The sequence below is a fragment of the Ambystoma mexicanum genome, chromosome 12 (assembly GCF_040938575.1).
Source record: "Ambystoma mexicanum isolate Mex_15411 chromosome 12, UKY_AmexF1_1, whole genome shotgun sequence".
Classification (NCBI taxonomy): domain Eukaryota; kingdom Metazoa; phylum Chordata; class Amphibia; order Caudata; family Ambystomatidae; genus Ambystoma; species Ambystoma mexicanum.
In genome coordinates, this window is record NC_090936.1 from 352,250,069 (window position 1) to 352,270,601 (window position 20,533).

The 20,533-nt window shown below is 47.3% G+C and overlaps 1 protein-coding gene across 9 annotated transcripts in view; it reads right to left on the bottom strand.

Annotated features, from left to right (window-relative positions):
* Positions 1–20,533, bottom strand: part of ITPR2 (inositol 1,4,5-trisphosphate receptor type 2) — a 4,412,221-nt gene that overhangs the window by 1,164,829 nt on the left and 3,226,859 nt on the right. For all 9 annotated transcript variants that reach the window (XM_069628470.1, XM_069628469.1, XM_069628465.1 and 6 more), the window contains one exon: positions 11,010–11,118. In XM_069628470.1, the coding sequence (XP_069484571.1) occupies positions 11,010–11,118 (109 nt within the window). The remainder of the gene's footprint in view (positions 1–11,009; positions 11,119–20,533) is intronic.

Below are 20,533 nucleotides of genomic sequence, written 5' to 3' on the forward strand. Positions count from 1 at the left end.
CGACGCGACCCGGAGCGGTGGAGTTCTGCGCCCCAGCGCCACCACGAGAGACAGCAAGATCACCCGTAGCCAAGAGACTCGCTCCGACAGCCTCATAGACCACACCCACCCCCCCAAGCTGGAATGAGATGGACATTCCCCACTACACGAGCCCCAACCTGATTCTACAGTAAGGAGGGACAGCATTACCACAGGAGGGGGCTCTACCTCCCCGCCCCCCTTCCGCTTCCCCGGGCACTGCATCACTTACCTCTCTACCGCGCTGTCCGCAGCTAGGTGCTCCCGCTTCCCAGCACCATCAAACGAAGCATTAAATGACTCACGCAGAAGCCCATTGGAGGCACTACAGGCACGATGGGTGCCCTGCTCCAGCTGCCGTAAGAGCTAATAGGCCCCCCCCTGCAGGACCAGAGAGGCCCAGTACGCTGGACTTATCCTCCCCCCATAACACGGAGTGTCGGCCGAATCTCGAGAGGGGGCTCCCCCCCCAGTCACTGCAATATTCGCCTCTCCACCAAGCTCTTTACAGCCAGACACAGCTGCTCCCTCCTTTCTAACACGGCGCAGCTAAAGACCGGTAACATAAGGCAGCCGCTATAAAACAACCGCCCAAAGCCTCTCACCGAGGCACTCCCACCTGGGAAGGAGAGGGAGCAACAAAACCTCAACTATTCCAGAAGCAATCTCACACTCTCTAAAGGAAACCAGGAGAATGCCCCCACGAAGGGTCCAGCGACCCACTCAAGACACCCCTGTTTTGAAAATATCCACGTGGCCAAACAGCTGCGCTCCCACCAATCCCGCCGGACCAGGTACTGCCTCACTCCCCTGGGAGAATCCGCAAGGCGCTCTAGATAAGGCGGGACACATCCTGACACCAACAAACGTCACCAAAATCGCATGAAAGATGGGGAAAACTGACAAGTCCCAAAGGAAATTGACCTTTGAAAATGGCGCCACTCCAAAGACACCCTTGCAGCGAGAAGACCAGGTGCCCTCTCCCGGCTGCTCACACCAGATGGAGTCGGATGGTAACCCGTCCGAAATCAAAGAAATTCTTCTAGACTTGAAAGCTGGAATAGGGAGCCTGAATAATAAAATGGATGGCCTTGCCTCTAAAGTCGACCTCCTACAACATCGCATAGATACACATTCAGAACGCCTGAACGAGGTTGAGCAAAGAGTATCTAACCTTGATGATAATTCAACGACCCTTTCAAATAATGTCTTGCAGTTAGAAGCACACATGAAAACGACAATAGCTAAGTGTGAGGACTTAGAATGTCGGTCAAGAAGGAACAACATCAGAATCATCGGGGTGGGAGAACACCAGCCACAAGGGAAAATGGAAGATTACGTGGAATCAATTTGCACATCCCTCTTCGGCCGAGACTCCCTATCGCAATTTTTCATAGTAGAAAGGGCACAGAGGATACCGGCAGCCAGACCTGCTCCCGTCACACCGCCTAGACCAATCATCGCAAAGCTACTCAATTATAAGGATCGTGATACCATCCTTCAATTAGCCAGAGAGAAAGGAGACCTCCTCCACGATGGTGACAAAATTCACTTTTACCCCGACTTCTCTCCCTCAGTTCAATCACAGAGGAAATCCTTTACCTCTATCAAACAAAGACTCAGAGCCAATCAAATGCCCTACTCGATGCTCTTTCCAGCACGGCTCAGAGTACAACACGGCGAGAGGGTCCACTTCTTCCAAACACCAGACGAGGCAAACATGTTTCTAGACCAGATAGGCTGCCCTGATCAAAACCCCAATCGCCCCAGGCCTCAAAGAGACAGAAATCATAGGAATCCACCGTAAACTGAAGAGACCAGAGTCAGGTAACAGGTCTGCAGCAACGCACTAAAAATTGCAGGAACAATCAAGAAGAGTACAACGCGGGGCTGGGACAATTGGGAAGCCCCAAGCGCCCCTAGCACAGCACCAGTTTGGTTAACAAAGTTCTGTTAAAGGGTGGACTTCGTATGGCGGCCTGGCGACGCAAGGGACCGCACCTTGCTCAAGTATACAAACGGGCCAGTTGGGGGTTGCCCGTGAAAAGGAACGAATATGTACAAGGGGAGGGAATTGCACCACCGACCCTCGGCTCCCCTCCGACCCTCAGAGTCCCCAATCACCTACGCCTCTACGTCCGCAAACTAATAAAAGACCACCAAATGCCTCCCAAACTTCTGCACTAAATCAGTCTACGACCCCCTCATACAGTAAGAAGGTAAACACAGCGGAAACAATGATGAGGACACCCAATTCAATGTCGCAACTTGGAACATAAGAGGAGGCAACCTCCTGGCTAAAACCAGGAAAATTCTACAGTATCTACAACGGCACGAAGTAGACGTGGCAATGATTCAAGAAACGCACCTGATTCCTGGAAGAGAACATCTCTGGGCTCAGAGCTGGGGGTGCCACAGATATTTCTCATCCTATTCCAGAGGGGTTGCGATCCTGATTAACAAAAGAATCACTTTCCGGCTAGTCCATACGGATAAAGACTCAGAGGGAAGAGCACTCCTAGTTAGCGGCATTATAGCCGGCCAACAATTCACCTTCGTGAACTCCTATGGGCCCAACGTTGACGGCACCAACAATTTCGACTGGGTCCAGACCCACTTAGCTACCTAAGACCCAAGAAATATAATCTGGGGAGGCGACATGAACACAGTCTTTGACCCGCTAAAGGATAGGTCGCGACCCGCATCCCAACCGCAATCCAAAGCCAGCCTTCAAATAAGGGAAATTTGCAAGGCTCTTGACCTTAAAGATCCATGGAGAGCCACAAACGGCGACCAGCAGGCATACACCTTTCATTCCGCTGTACATAACACGAGCTCCACGATCGACTATTTTTTCACATCGGCGAACGGCCGGATGATATGGGGCCCCTGCCGCATCCTACCAAAAACCCTCTCCGACCACTCCCCAGTGATCCTCAGCTGTAGGCCTCCCGGTTTCAACCCGCCGCTACAACGCTGGCCATTCAAGACAGGATCCATGCTAACCAGGTCTTTGTTTCTGAACTAAGAGAGGAGATCGCCGCATTCCTCGACTCCAATATAGGATATGTTGCTTCAATGGGCACAATATGGGAGACACTGAAAGGTTTCACCAGAGGGATATGTTTGGCCAAAGAAAACGGCATCCTCAAGTTAATTAGGTGAGAACTAGCCAGCAGCGAAGAACGACTCAAAGGCCTGGAACCAAAATGCGCAGACGGGACTGACCCAGCCTCGCAAGCAGCCTTGAAGGAAGAGCTACGAAACTTCAACACCACGGCAGACCGTGAAATAAAATTCCTAAATCATAATAGACAAGTTCGACAATACGGCGAAGGCCAAAAGCCGGGAGCCCTTCTGGCCAACTTGATAAAAGCAGACAGGTCATTACCGCCAATAGAAGGAATACGCTCCAGGCGGGGCGAACTAATACACACTGACGAGGGTATCGCAGAGGAATTCAGACTCTTCTACCAAGACTTATACAGCTCCAAACACAATACAAACTCTAATGCCCTGCGAGAGTACCTCAATGATACAGAACTGTATTGGGTAGAAGGACAGCTACGGGAACCCCTCAACAAACTGATCACACCAGAAGAGATCAAGGAGGCAATCAAGTCCCTCACCAACACCAAAGCCCTCGGCCTGGACGGCCTAACAGGAGAATTCTACAAAGCTTTCGCTGATACACTGGCCCCCCTCCTAGCCGAGGTCTATCGGGAAGCGCTGGAAGTAGGATGTCTCTCACAATCCACCTGTGAAGCCAATATAATTCTCTTACACAAACCGGGTAAACCCCTGGAAAATTGCGCGTCTTATCGCCCTATCTCCTTACTTAACCTGGACAATAAAATCCTGGCCAAAGTCCTCACAAACAGGCTGATTCCGTTGATGCCAGCTTTGGTATTGGCAGATCAAGCAGGTTTTGTACCCGGCGCAATACGATCTTCGGTATCAGGAGACTATTTGGTATCATCGAGGCAATAGACCCCTCCCAAAAGGCAATCGCAGTTCTTCTCGATGCAGAAAAGGCATTCGATTCAGTGGAATGGCCGTTTCTATTCGCAGTGCTCACCAGGATGGGATTGGTAGCCTGCTTCATTAAGTTAGTATCGCTACTATTCACCAAACCCTGTGCCAACATTCAGACAGGTGCAGCAAAGTCCGCCCCGCTTGAACTACAACGTGGAACCAGACAGGGCTGCCCGCTTTCGGCCCTAATATTTGCCTTGATAATGGAACCGTAAGCGTCAAATCTACGCGGACGACGAGTTCTAAGAGGCCTTAGCATAGGCCCACACAAGCTAATAATATCATTATACGCTGACAACGTCGCTTTGTTTATACGCGATCCCGAAGAAAACTTGAACCTAGTCATGAGGGAGGTGATTAAATTCGGTGCAGTATCCGGTTTGAAAATAAATCAAACAAAATCCATCATATTCCCGTTGACGCCAGCAACCCAGCCGTTCACGGATGATTTCCAATTTACTTGGCAAACGTCCCGAGTTCGCTACTTAGGGATCATGATGTCACTAAACTACCAGGACGTATTCCGTGATAACTACGAAGAAGTGCGAAGGTACTACAGGATAAAATTTCTCGTTGGAAAACGCTGCCACTCACCATCTGGGGGAAGGACTCCTTGCTAAAGATGGTGATCCTACCAAAACTCCTGTACCTATTTACCAACATTCCGATCCTGGTGCCTCAACCCTTCCTGAAAAAACTAAAGAGCATTGTCCTGGAACTGCTATGGGCAAACAAACCCGCCAGAGTAGCCTATTCAACACTTACCCTCCCGGTGACCAGTGGAGGACTGTCCCTCCCAGACCTCGAAAGATACTTCTGGGCGGCACAAGCACACTTCCTTAGCCACTGGTATGCCGAGCAGTTTTTCAGACCCCATGTCCAAGTGGAGCGGGCCCTTGCAACTCCCAATCTACTCAGTGCAGTCATCCTCAGCCAGATTCCGGTTCCCAATAACACAATGAACGTTGTGCTCTCAACCTACAAAGTCTGGAAGAAGATTACCCAAAAATATGAAGTACAAAGCCGAAACTCGCCCCTCCTCTCCGTCATATTCATACCTGGCATACCGCTGACATCGGAGACAGTCTTCCATAAATGGATAGAGAAATTAAAAATAAACACACTGCGTGACCTCTTCATTGAAGACTGCTTTATGACCCCCCAACAAGCAAAGCAGAAGGGAGGTAACACCGCCCTGGACACATTCATTTATTTCAGGACACGATTTACCTTACAAGCAATCTGGCCCACTTTCCCATCTCAACCACCAAACTGGCAACTTCTCCACAATGTGATCAAGGCACAAGGTGCGGGCAGGCTGGTTTCACAAATATACAAATCTAACACGAGCGATACGGTCCCTGTCAACACCAGCATCAAAGCAAGATGGGAACGTTCCCTGCAATCAACCATCTCAGAAGAAGACTGGACATACATATTGTGACAAACTCAAAAAATAGCGCTCAACTCTCGCCTCAAGCTAATCCACTTCAACTATCTCCACCAGACGTAATACACGCCAGCGAAAGTGCATAGACATCACTCCGAGTCCTCCTCCAACTGTGAAAGGTGCGGGATCTCCGAGGCTAACTTTTTCCACCTTGCATGGGACTGCCCGAAGCTAACTACCTTCTGGAATCAAGTTCTGGAGACAACCGCGAAAATCATAGGGGAAGAGGTACAACCCACTGAGACCGCAGCTCTACTAGGGATGACACGACTCATCTCACCACCGATGAGAAAACTTACAGGGTTACTATTGACACTTGCCCGCAGGAGGGTAGCCATGTCCTGGGGCCGTGGCCCCCCCCTCCTTCTCCAACTGGCGCAGAGACATCCTCTATTGCCAGGATGTGGAAACAGACTTCATTAAGCTATTGCCCCAGCACGCTCGCCCACCAGATATTTGGGGCCCAGTGGTACTATTCTTGATCTCAGAAGCGGAAGAAACATCCACCTCCCCCACAAATTCCCAATAACTCCAAGGTATGGACTACCAATCAGCACAAGCCAAGGGCTCGACAAATCGAAGGAGGCGACCAGAACTCGAATATATACTCACAGAGGCAGGGGCCGGCACGACTGAGGGGGGCGGGGGGAGCGTGCGGGAGAGGAGGGGTTGAGGGATTGGCGCAAAGTTGAAACCACCCTAATGTGGGTGTGAATGTTTGTAGTTAACGTTCTCATGCATCATAAAAACCAAAAATAAAGGTTGTAAAAAAAAAAAAAGACTAAGGATTTGTATGCTGGGTCCAATTTGCTGAGTAGAGATTGCTAGCCGACCAGGAGAACTTCCGTCTTATCATCATTCAGACACAGCATGTGAGAGGTCATCCAGGCTTGTATGGTTTGGTAGACTCAGAGGAGCGACGTTGAGCCGGTAGTGTAGTTACAAGTGAGGGGTAGGAGGAGTTGGGTATCGTTGCCATAGTTTGTGTAGGATAGGCCCAGCTCATCAAGGAGGTTGAATAATGGCTTGGTGAAAATATTGTACAGGGTGGGTGATACACAGGAGCATTGGGGGACCCCGGAGACAGGGGATGGAGGGGCTGCGGCTGTGGCTGAGAAAACTCTCATAGATCTGCTAGACAGAAAAGAGAAGACCAAGGCGGTTGCTTCAGAAGAGAAGTGAGCTGCCGCCGACCAATCCAGCTAAAGGAGGATGGCAACACTGCCCGTATCTTTAAGTTCATCCAATTGATTTTTTAAGTATAGCAATGCAGTTTCTGTGCCATGGCAGGTCGAAAGCCAGATTGACGCAGACCTAGGAGGTTGTTAGATATGAGGTGCGATTGGATCTGAAGGTATGCCGCACGATCCAAGACTTTAAGGAGGAAAGGGATGCTGGTGATAGGGCGGTAGTTCATAGGGATGGTCTAGAGTAGGTTTTTTTGGCAGAGGGAGGACCCATGCATCCTTTAAATTGGGTTGGCACTGAGTTAGAGGAAACCGAAGCATTAATAAGGGTGGAGATGAAGGGAGCAAGCATTTCAGCACAGTCCTTGATGACTGTAGCAGGACAGACATCGCCTTGGAATTGGAAAGGTTTGAGCCCTTTAATGATCTGGGTGACCTCGGTTTCTATGACCCGTTTGAAGTTGAATAGAGATGGGTTTTGCGAGGGGGCTGAGGGCCCCAGGACAGAGGGGAAGGGGGCTGCAGTGCCTCTAGTCAGGGTGATTTTTTCAGTAGACTCTTCTTCTGGAGCATAGCCATTTTATCTAGCAGCACTTTTGGATGTTGATGCACAAGGTGCTGTCTATGGTGCAGTTGGCTGGCGGGGGTGCAGGTGATTCAAGCTCTCATCATGTTGACAAAAGCTTTCAGGTGCTTGAGTTAGAGTAGCGATTCTTGTATCATAGATAGAGCTTTTCGCTTGGAGTATCGCCTGTTTTTGGCCCTGTTGAAAAAGTTAAGCGGTCTTTATTAGACTCTGAAGGATTGTTCCTTAAATTGGTTTCTGCCACTCTTTCTTTTTTGCACAGAGAGCTTTGAGGTCAGAGGAGAACTAGGAATTGATGTGCAATATGGGTGTGGCTTTACATTGGGTGAGGGGCGCCACAGTGTTGATGGCCTGGTTAATGGTTTGGTTGTAAATAGCTACCAGGGTGGCAGGGTCATTGGAAAGTGTTTGTGAGCAATTGATTTAATTCAGCAGAGGAAAAATACGGGTGGTGGTAATATTGTGGGAACTCTGCGTTAGTGTAGGCGCAAGAACCTAGCTAGCGTTGGGAGAGAATTAGGAGCTTGTATGTTGAAGGAATTGATATTTGGTCGGGCCATGGGCAGGGCAAATTGGAGGTAACTATGGTGTTACAGTTCAGGTCAGCTAGCTAGTTCAGGATGCAACCTTTGTAATGCGTAGGACTAAGGATCTGTTGCTTGAAGTCTCGTGCCTCAATAGAGTTGGCTAGGGATATGGCATTAATATCTGCCTCATCTTCGAAGCCCATGTTGAGGTCCCCCATGAGAATGGTCTTAGATGTACGTTTCGAATTGGCAGAGAGAGGCTGCAAAATATCCTCTTCAAAGGAAAGTGGAGGGCCTGGGTGCACAATAGATCAGATGAATAGATACCGTAGAGGTGTGACAGAGGGTCAGCCTAGTGGACAGAGGTCTTTCTGTTGAGAAGGTAGAGTTACTGATTTTTCTTATAGCAAGGGAATCTCTGGCTGTAAGGACAACACCCCCACCTCTAGTGTCAGCTCTATCTATCCTGTAGATGGTATATTTAGGGGCGATAGCTAAGGATACTGCCAGGCCAGATGCAGCATGCAGCCACGTTTCTGTGATGGCCAGCAGGTCCAGATTGTTTGATGTGATGAGGTCTGAGATGTCGTGTCCATGGGCTGAGATGGACCCAGCATTGACTAATGCTCCCTTTAGGGTTGCGACTACAGGGTTAGTGGAAAGCTTGTTGTGTTTTGAGCTTATATGGTCAGGGGCGCTGGTAAGGTGATTACTGATTACACATGGAAGTGTATGGTGAGGGATTAGTGCCTTGACATTACCCCTCCTCAAGGCCGCAATATGGTCTTCGTAGAGAGCAATAAAGAAGTTGAGCATTGTGTACATGACCCATCGATTCCCAAGTACGTTCCTCAGGACCGTAGCCTTTCCAGTCATGTGCAATACCCAGGATTGGTTTTTGCCTCCTTGAGTACAGAGATATGGAAAACAGATGGACATGCCAAGTGGCAGGTAAGACCAGATCTACAGCCATATGATTGATAACTTCAGTATTTTGTATTTGTATTTTATTAGTGATGTAGAGCGCTTTCGCCAAAGCGCTAGAGAAGAAATCTTAATTACAATGGTACATAAAATAATGAAAATGATAGAGGGGCATAGTAACAGAGTGCAGGAATGAGAAAGGTTTAGAAAATGAATTGGAGATTGTTTATTGTGCCGAGCAGAGAGTAGACAGTTTAAAACGTGTAATAGTGCAGATTTGATGGAGTGGGAGGGATGAAACCTAGATTGGAGAGGGTGGAGAAGAGAATGAAGATGCAAGAAAGAAGGAATTTAAGAGCATACAATCCTTTCAAGGAGTAAACAGGTAAGAGGGAGGTGGGACAGATATTACATGATAGGGAGGAATCTAACAAGGGCTTTTTAGGAATAGGCATAATGACAGCATGCTTGAAAGAAGAGGGAAAGATAGAAGAAACAAGAGAAAGACTGATTAAGGAGGTAGAGTACAGGGAGGAGATAGATTGAAGGAATAAAGGCTGAAGGGATAGGATCAAGAGGGGAGGCAGTAAGAAGAGCCCAGGCCAGGTATTTAAAAACATGAGAGTCTGTTAGGAGAGAAAAAGAAGAAAGAGAACAATGGGAAGAAGGAGAAGAGAGGGAGACAAGAAGAGAGGGAGTTGGAGCGGAAGTGGGGAAAGAATAGGAGGAAGAGAGAGGGAGGTAAAGAGCACAGGTTAGAGACATTTTAAGTGAAAAAGTCAGCAAAGTTAGTAGCGGAGAGAGAGAAGGAAAGAGAAGGGTTGGGGGACATAAAAGAGAATGGTTTTGCGCAGTTGAAAAAACTATGAGAGTGGTGAGAGAGGGAAAGAGTAAGAGAAGAGAAGTACTGCTTTTTGCCAAAAGTAGGAGGGAGTCATAAGGGGAGTGGAGAGAAGGCAAAGTGGAAAGGCTATCAGAGGCAATAGACTTTGGCCTTTGCTTTGCAGAGAGAGGAGCAGAGAGATAGGAGGGAGGGTGAGAGCCAAGGTTGGACATTATTCTTAGAGGGAAAGAAGGGGCTTGAAGGAAAAGGGTCAACTGTGGAGGGTAGAAGGGAATCACGATGAGAAGAGGAAGCATCAGCCAAGAAAGAAGAGAAATTGTCAATAGTGACAAGAGTAGCAGAAAGAAAAGAAATAAAGGTACAAAGGTTAAAAGAGTAAAGAGCACAAGAAAGGAAGAAAGGAAGAAAGAAAGAAGAAAGTGATCAGAGAAGTATATGGGCTGATGCACCTTGGGGGAGTCACAGGAAAAGGTCAAGAGAAGAGTCAGAGGAATGAGAGGGGGGAGTGATGAGTTGAGACAGATAAAAAGAGTTGAAAAGAGGAAGAAGTGGGAGAGAGGCATAGATGGGCGAAAGATGCAGGTTAAAGTCCCCAAGAAGTATAAGTGGAGAAAAGAGATGTAAGATAAGAGAAAAGAATGTGAAGATCAGCAGCAAATGTAGTGAAGGGGCAAGGTGGACGATAAAGACTGAGAAATAAAATAGGAAGTGGGGGAGAGAAATGATATTAAAAGGAAAGAAAAAAAGGGAGGGAAGGTAAGAAAGGAGTAAGAGACCAGGAGGAATGGAAGAGTATAGCAGTATCCCCACCTTTGCTATGAAGGTGAGGGGAATGAGTAAAGATGGGAAGTGGAGAAAGAAAAGAAGATGGGGTAGCAGTGTTGTCATGGGAGACCCATGTTTCTTTTATACAGAGAGAGAAAATGAAAGTTGAAGAGAAGATATAAAGATAATTTGTTATTTTACATAATGCTTTCTTTATCCAATAATTTGTTATTTTATAAAACTAATTGTTATTTTGTATAATAAGACCAAGGATGGAGTAAGATTTATTACAAGTAGAACGGACCGCTCAAAGTCTTATGTCAAGGGAAGACGGGCGAAGTAGACAGAGGGGATTAGATGCGTCGCGGATGCGCAGCTAAGTAATTTCCTTCAACAGTGACACCCATTAAAATGTGATAGCGTTAGTGTGATACTGTATCAGCACCCTCTGGTGGAGGTTTAACGTTGTTTGGGTTCAGTTTGCGCCTTCAGTTATTTCAAAGGTTATCAATTCTACAGAAGGGAGGCATCCATCAGAAACAAATATGCAATGCGTATTAGACTCTTAGGGGAAATAATTGATGCTTTTGCCTTTTAGCAATCTCACTCCGGGTCAGTATTGTTCATTAAGGTTCTCACACATACATCATTGCTTGTGACTAAAGTTACATACCTGCTGTTGGGGCAGTTTTGTTGAAAGCCACAGACAGAGGCACAGTCATGGTTGCTCCATGCTCTCCTTTAAAGTAGCGATTCAGAAGAATTTTTCTTAACGTGCTTTCCTATGAAAAAACATCTCAAATTAATTGTGATTTTAGCAGAAACTTACCGAGGTCAGTTCCAGAGAATGCTGTAATAAATATTCATTTACAATGTTATCAGTTGTTTAAAAAAAACACATGAATTGAATGCTGGTTCCAATGAGGATGCTGACAGGAGTAGTTTGTGACATTACTCAAAACAGGCAAATCTACTCTCACCAAAAATATTACAAAAACCTTTGCTAGGGAACAAATAAAATGTTTATGTCAATTGATTTATAAAGTGCACGACACCAGCGTCTGACCAATTTGTAAATGGTCCCAATTTGAATATGTGCGGGTGTTTAGGCATGGGGGATTTGCCCACAAACACACAATTAGTCCCAATGGAAAATCTATTTTGCCTCCAGTTATCTCAACAGCATAATCCTACTTTCAATATAAAATGTAAAGAACATTTTTCATTTCACCACAGCAATGTCGCTTTTAGCTAATGTCACAGATGGCACAGAAACACACCAAGTCCTGCACACAGTCCAAGGGTTTTTCTTGCAAATGTCTCAAAAGGTACGAACAGTTCTTTGTAGTAATCATGAGAGACAGGCAATTTGTTTGATCACATGTACCGGCTGAAAAAGGGATTTGGCAAATGACGCTAGGGCCGTCACTCTCTCGTCTCCCTTGGGATATCCACCCTAGCCCAGCATCTGTACCTCCTGGTTAGTGCTACAGACTGATAACACCAACTGTCTTATTATCTTCTCCTTTTGCTGCTGATGATCGCCCGAAGTGTAGTGTGTCCGACCTCCCTCAGGGACTGCCGAACTTTCCAAACTCTAAGCAAAGGTTAGTCTTCTAGAGGGAATTAGGATAGTGCCTTCCACTTCCACTGTTTAATCAGGCTAGATCAATCACGCCCCGTCTCGCCTCTACACTTACAACCACTCCCTCCACTTACTCCTCCCTCCAATACTTAGTCCCTCCGATGTTCCACTCTTCCTACTCCCTGCCTTCACCCGTTGATGTAATCACTCCTCCCACTCCAATATGTCTGTCCACCAGGATCATCCTCTTCTGCCTACTACTATACTCCTTGACCTTCTACTACTGCACTCTTCCTCCGGCTACTACTACACTGCTTTTCCCACTACTAACACTACACTCTTCCTCCCACTACTACTCTCCTACCACCACTACTACTCCCCTCCCATCACTACAGCTACTCTCCTCCACCACTATTTCCCTCCCACTGCTTCTACTCTCCTCTACACCACTACTCCATTCCCACTAGCACCTCCTCTTACTCCACAACGACTTCTACTTCTACAACATACACTTCTTTCAATCTCACAGCCACTTCACAGACACTCCTTACACTAAGGGCCTCATCACGAGTTGGGCGGTAGCCCTTAAATGCGGTAACGGGGTTTCTGCTGCATTTACGGTTCTGCCCAATCATGAACATGGTGTGTTTACCCCCAGTTCAGAGTTGGCGGTAAACAAGCTGGAAAGATGACGCTTTTCAGTGCAATTACCGTGCGGTAATACCGCTGGCGGTAATTGCACTGAAAATGTCCCATTGGGTCCAATGGGGAATAACGTTTACCACCCAACATGTGATTCAGCGGTAATACCGCTGGACGGGTAGGCAGAGACAATATAAAGTTGGGCGGTATCCTAGTCGGGATACCGCCCAACTCATGATGAGGCCCTAACTAAATTAACTGCACTTAATTCAAATACACACTCAGTCACACAGGCGTACCCATACACACACTGAATTAATAGCTCACCTATTCCAACATCAGCCTCTGGTCCACCACCTTCCACTTTCCTCCTGGCTGGTCTCTTGGTCAGGGACTTCAATTGGGTGTTGCCAGGGGTCGCAAATGTGACCCCTTGAATCTTCTGTGTGACCCTTAGCACTACCTCCTCGACCTCCTGGTTATGGGGTAGTGCTCGGATTTCAAAAATAAATAATTTCTTTTTGAAGTCACTCTGGCTTCAAAAAGAAATTATTTCTGTTTCGGTTTTCCGTAACGGAAATATTTTTAAGTCAGTCAGAGTGACTTGAAAAAGAAGGTATTTCATTTTGAAATCCAACCCCCACAACCCTCACAGGACATAGAGCTATGCATGACAGGAATCAGAGCAGGTTCCTTGCATGATGCACGCTTGCGCATGGGAGCCAGAGGCTTGCCTGAAGGGAGGAGCTGCATTTTTTAAGTGTAAACGTTTGTGTGCATATAAGCGTATATGTCATGAAATGTGAGTCAATGAGTGCATGATGTATGGGTGGCTGGGGTGCGTGTGTGGCTGAATGGTGAATGGGTGTATGTGTAAATGAGAAAGTGAATGTGTTAGCTTGTGTTAAATGCCTGTATTACTTACCATTAATCTTCATTACTCCTAGTCCTACTTTTTCTCGTCCCAGTACTTTCCTATGAAGCACCTTGAATCATATATATACTGGGATGAGGAAGAGGGACATGGCGGCAATGCTGGGCTGGGGAAATTATTTTGGGCGTTGGAGGAGAGTGGGAGGGAGAGGGAACATGTGGGAAGGATTGTGCAGGGGAGAGGTGAGCTAATACATAATGGTCATCCATGAAAAGCATGCATGATATCTATCAGTGGTTAGTGTGAGGGGTCAGAAATGCGAGACGGACAGGTAAAGTTTTCTCAAGTTACCATTGTATTTAAATAAAAAGGGGTGAGACAAAAGTCAATCTTTCCCTAACCTAACAAGGATATCCATACCTAACAAACTAAGGCTAACGAAAAAATGACCTAGTACAAAAAGTATCTGACTCTCACACTAATATAGACAACAAAATCATATAGGAACTGTTTGGCAGTTTTAAACTCCACAAAATAACATGAATTCAAACTCAAAAGTTATAACCATTAATCCTTATGACCCGGGTAGATTCCCTTCCCCTGCATCAATTCAGGATTCTCTGGAACAAAGTTTAATTTCAAGAAAGTTTGACTCAGTAACAAAGTTCCACTCAATGTAGGATACAAAGTCTTTTGCATTAAATATATTTTTTCACAGGATAAAGTCACTTTCTCACTTACAAGGGTTTCTTTACAGTTCAAAGCAATTGATAACACTTCCTCTCCTGTTTGGCAAACCATTATTACTTTTCTCCAACCGTCAATTCAGAAATTAAATTCAAGTGTTCTTTTCTCCACAAATCAATCACTTATTAGCAAATCATACCACCCCTTTATAGGACATACTTTAGTCAGGATGGCTCATTCAAAAGAAACACTCTAGTCAGGATGGTTCAACAATAACTTTAGGTTATGCAACATTTAATCAAAGCAAGGTGGTGGAATTGACACTTAATTTCCATCAGAATCTTTTACCACAACCACGGTACTTTAAATCAACTTAAGGGTAAACTCACCTGCCAGGACTAACTACAATGTGTCCCTTTCCTGGTTTACCCACCTGCCAGGATAAAACTCCTACTACTACTACTACTAAAACTTGTACTCTGTGGTAAGGCTTATTCCAAACTCTCCACACTATAATCATCAACAGGAAGAATTGAACGAATAACTGCTTCTCTGGTAAGCCTTTTAACTTCTAACACATTTGGCTTACATCTACTTCCAAATAGACCCTTCACAAAAGGACAATGATTCTCTTATTGGTCTGTTTGCCATAGGCAGTGCAGGTTACAGTTCTCTCCCCCTTGATTCCTTTTTGCAAGGAGGGCTTTGCTCATGCAAGCTTTGACTTCTGCCTGTGCAAGCTTTTGGCTGCTGGCAATGGGAGTTACAACTTTCTCCCTCTGGCCAGCTCTTTCTATGAATATCAAATCTAAATTGTCTTGCGATCACTCTTCAGTTAACTTGACAATGTAGGTCACAAGAGTCTCCTAATTGTATCCCTGGTTAGGAGAGTTGAGGCCAATTTGTCTATGTATCTGTTTTCTTTGGATTTGACAATGTGTGTTATGATGTCCTTCTATTTGAAACCCTTCCTTAGGAGAGTTGTGTCCACTCTGCTGAAATTCCTTAATAGGAGAGTTGCACCCAGTTTGCCTTTTTATCACTTTTCTTTGGCTTTGGCAATGCGGGTTACAATGTTCCCCTATTCGGAATCCCTCAGTAGGAGAGTTGCGCCCAGTTTGCCTTAATTCAATTGTTCGAAATTCCAAAGGGGTATTATTACCTAGAAGTCTCCCTTGGAGCACCCCGGTGTCACCGGCTTCAGGCCACCTTACCAGTATGCCCTGGTGTCTCCTTCTGACTTGCAGGTAAACCTCCTGTTTTACTCTTCGGGACCTCCTCTGCCTTTGACAGCTCTGGTCGTTCTGCTGCCACTCGTTGACCTTCAATGGAGCCTCTGCAGCTCTGTGCACTGCCTGGTGTGAATCTGTTACCGGAGCAGCTCACTGCAAGTAGAGTGCTTCTCTCTCTCACAGGCTGGGTGGCTTCAATACCGCGTCACGCTCCGTGTCCTCTGCATACATCAGGAGTCCCAACTTCTGCCAAGTCTTCTACACAGCAGCCTGCTGCCGGTACAACGGCAACTTCCGCATCGGCTTCTCCCTGCTGCTTCTTCCTCACCTGTACCTGAAAGGCCTTTAAATGTTTAAAGGTCCAACTCAGGTGTTGGTCACTACAACAACTAGACCGTTACCCATAATTTACTAATTCTGGGCCCCTCTTCCTCATCTTAGTACTAAGAGCTTTATAGGACCTGAAGTCCATAATGTACTTATTTGTTCTTTTATTAACTAATCCATTCTTATTAGGTGATTGAGAGGATTTACACTTAAGGGAGGGTTTTAAAGGAGTTGATGCTTTTCCCTTAAATTTAAGATCTAAGCATAAAGTAGAATAATTAACTTCATGACTCCCTTGTGTATCATTTTCCTATTTGTTAAAAGGATCTTCATACTTAGCACTTTGGGTAATTCTGGGAGAGGAAGTATTACAATGACAACATGCCATTAATTATTTTAGGCATTAGGGAAATGTAATCCCCAGAAGAGGGTGAATTCTGCTTCTCTCCTAACAGAGTCACTGCTTTCCCTTGACAGCCGTCTGCTCCCATGTGATCTTCTCTCCTGATACCACCTCCAGGCTTAGGAACCAGTAGTGGCTGCCTTTCCCTGGCCATGTGGGAGGGGACTTTAGGCTGAGATTTCGGGATGACTCTGCAGGATTCATCACATTAGACTCCCATTTTGGTACAGTCTAGTCATTTTTTAGTGTGGCATGACATTTTTACTGTGCATCTATACCAAAGTAAGCATGATAGGGGTGCGTGGCTACGAGGGCCATGTAGGAGGACGCGATCTGGAGGAGCTCCCGAGATCCTGAAATGATCCTGGCAGAATAGTGCATAACAATGTGCCTATGACTGCTGAAAACACACATGCCGGTGTGTGAACGGTCTGACCGCGCTCAGTGAACTTTTGGAAGGCGTGGGAGGAACGGCGTGGAGTTTTGTGCGAAAAAGATAAGGAAAGCGGAGATGAAAGATGAAACAAAATGGCCGACCAGTGACCGGAACAAAGGAAGGAGCGGGCTGCACGGTGGTCGAGAGATAAAGGCGTACTGTGTGCGCATTTGTAACTTGTGCAGAGCGCAGGTCCTATGGGTCATGTCTAACAGAACAGTGAGACCGAAGGCGAAGCAGCCCACCTTGGACGACTTCGCTAAGACGTCCCCTGGTCCGGAAAATTCCAAGAGTAAGGATAAGTCGCCTACAGCCGGCATGCCTGCGACGGGTACTAACCAAGAGGTCCTGGCTGCGATTGCGGACTTGAAGGCGACCTGGGAAGCTAAACTTGAACTGGCCATAACTGAGCTGAAAACGGCATTGGACCTTAAGGTCGGTGAGGTGCAGGAGGAAGTGAATCTACTCTGGCAGGACGTCAGGTCCTTGGCGGAGCGCACTGAGACCCTCAAGAAAGAGGTGAGCCTGAATACCGCGGATTGTGCCTCCCATAAGGCCGAATTGCATGCCCTGGTGCAGAGAGTGGGCAACTTGGAGAGCAGGGCGGAGGAGGCAGAAGGACGTGCCCGACGGAACAACATTCGCATCGTGGGCCTGCCAGAAGGATCGGAGGGCCACGAGCCTACGGAGTTCATTGAATCTATGCTGTTGCAGGAGATACCCGGAGGAGCCTTATCGCAAGGATTCACGGTGGAAAGTGCGCATAGAGCTTTAACAAGGAGGCCACCGCCGGGAAACCCGCCTAGGCCAGTAATAGCCAAAATCCTTAATTACCGGGACCGGGAGAGGATACTGGAACACTTCCGCAAGGGAGGAACAATTACACGAGGAGCGGCAAACATAACGGCCTACCCGGACTATACCCTGACTGTGCAGCGTAGCCGCATGAACTTTGGGACAGTAAAGCGGAGACTGAGAGAGGCGGGCTATAAATACATGTTGCTGTATCCGGCGAAATTTAAAGGTTTTCATAAACAGAAAACTTTGTTTTTTGAGACTCCAGAGGACGCCATGGGATGGCTCGATGCGCAGGGATGTCCCCAGGAGCCTGACGTTCCGACGGAAAGAGGAGATGGAGGAGATAAGTAGTGCACGAGGAGGGTGCTACAAGATGGCGCGGAATAGATCTATGGGACTTCATTATAGTCATTTGCGCGGCCTTAGGAAGAGAAGGTCAGACTGTTGCACAAGCTATTATGAGCACTGTGACTATTGCTGTATTTAGGGGAGCCTTGCAGAGCGGATCTCTTTACCCCACTTGGTAACTTTAGTTAAGTGGCCATTAGGGCGACTTCACCCTACTGGGCTCTGGGCATTGTTTGGTGCTTGCAGGGCTAGATGTGGGGGTGCCTGAGTTCCGAGGATGGAGCTGGGCAGCAGTTGGGGTGTGTGGTGTTGGGGAAGGGATGGGTAGAGGGTGGGGAGGGAGGTGGGGAGTTTGGGGTGTGTATAGTTATGGGGAGTTTGAGTTTGTACAAGAAGCTACAAGAAAAAGCCAAAGGGCTGTATCTGTATCGCGTGGGCAGGTGGGATTTGTTACACGCAAGGGGGGAGGATACTTATGAGCTATGGGGGACCTTAAGATCGTAACGTGGAATGTCAGGGGACTCAATAGTTACCTAAAGAGGAACAAGGTCATGATGTATTTGAAAAGACAGAAGATTGATATTGCGCTGTTGCAAGAGACGCATCTGACTCGGCAAAAGTTGGAACTGGTGGGGAAGAAGTGGAGAGGTACTGTAGTGGGCTCTCCGTATTCTGCCTGCGCTAGGGGAGTGTTGGTCTGGGTGGCACCGCACGCTCCGCTCCAACTTACACAAGAGGTGGTGGATACGGAGGGGAGGATAGTCATATTGAAGGCACTGGTGGAGAATAAGGAGGTGTGCATTGTAAATACGTATGCCCCCAATCAAAATACGGCGGCATATTTTAGGACTCTGTGTACCAACCTGGGTGCGTGTGTGCGGGGGGCGGTCATTTGGGGATGAGATCACACATTATTTCGAGGAGAACGCTGGCAGTGTGGATTCAGCGGGCACGCTCTGGGAAGCCTTTAAGGTGGTATTGCGGGGTGCTGCCATTGCTAAATCAAAGGGCCTACAGGGTGGGGTCCTAATGGAGTTAGGGGAAGCTGAGGATGAACTGGAACGGGAAATCAATAGGGGAGGAGGGGATGCGGAAATAGTACTCAAACTGCAGCAGCGGTGTGCAGAACTTTGGGAAAGGCTCTGCAACCTTAACTATAAGAAGTATGTTGAGAGACAGCATGCAGGTGGGGATAAAACGGGCCGTCTCTTGGCGTGGTTATACAAGAGCGAAACCCCTGGGCCCCCGATTAGGAGGATAACCAGAGAGGATGGGGAGGTAGCGGACACCCAAGAAGGAGTCAATGAGGCATTCTTAGACTACTACAGGGCACTATATGAGGACAAAGGGGGGGGCAATCGAGAGGAGATAAGAAAAACTTTAAGAGATATGGGATTACCTAAGATTAGTGCCGAAGAAAGGGAGGAGCTGGATGCACCGATTACTCTAGAGGAATTGGAGGAGGTGGTGAAGCAGCTGCCCACCTGTAAGACCCCGGGTGCGGACGGACTCCCTAGCAAATTTTATAAAGCATATAGAGAGGAGGTACTCCCCCCCCTGCTAGAAATGCTCAATGAATCTTTTGAGGTGGGCCAGCTGCCGGAATCGCTTAGAGAAGCGATAATAATGCCGCTCCCTAAGCCCAACAAGCCAGAGCACAGCTGCGGCTCCTATAGGCCCTTGTCACTGTTGAACCAGGACGGCAAGATATTGACGGCGGTCCTGGCCAATAGGTTGCGTAGAGTTATTAGTAAACTGATACATCCGGACCAGGCAGGCTATGTCCCCAACAGAAATATAACCCACAACCATAGGCGACTCCACCGGGTGATTGAAGGGGGGAACAAAGCGAGGGAGAAATGGCGGTTGTGTCCCTAGATGCAGTCAAAGCTTTCGACTCAGTGAGGTGGCCGTGGATTCTGGAGGCCCTGAGGGAATATGGGATGGGGCCGGGCTATGTCAGGTGGGCGAAGTTGCTGTACAGTGAGCCGCTGGCTAGGGTACGTACAGGAGCAGTGGTATCCGATAGGTGGCAACTTAGCAGAAGCACCAGACAAGGGTGCCCCTGGTCCCCGATGTTATATATTCTGGCCCTGGGGCCCCTAGCAGTGTACCTTCGACAACAATATGACATGATAGGCATTGAGGTAGGGGGAGAGAAACACCTAATATCCCTGTATGCTGACGATTTGCTATTATATCTGAAATATCCGGAGGAAAATCTTCAATATATTCTAGAGGTAATGGAAAGGTATGCAGAACTGTCTGGCATAGCGGTGAACCCCCAATAATCGAGCATGTTCCCATTGGGTAGCTACAGAGGAACCCCTCCGGAGCGGTTGCCAGTGTTGTCAATACCATGGGCGGTTGGCTCCTTCCGCTACCTCGGAATAGATGTGTATCACACGGTAGAGGAGGAACATTCGCATAACACCGAGGTGGCTGTGGGAAAAATCCGTATAAGTATGAAGTTTTGGGAGAAGTTGCCGCTAGCGATGATGGGACGGGGGGCGATGCTCAAAATGGTGGTCCTACCCAGGCTCTTACATTTTTTCAGTAATATTCCGTACATGATACCTAAGAAGTTCTTTGCCAAGCTGAATAGTATGTGCAGAGACTTCCTATGGCATGGCACTCGTAATAGAGTGGCGCTATGGAAATTGCAGAATTTCTATGAAAAAGGGGGTATTAAGCAGCCTAATTTTGAGGCCTATTATGTAGCTGGCCAGTTGCAATATGTGGCCAAATGGCTCTCTGATGAGGTAACGCTCGAATTTAGGCTGTTTGGACAGGACTGCACTCCGTTTTACCTGAAGGAAATTATTTGGTTGCCTAGGCCGGGTATGATGTTGCTTGGGTGGAAGA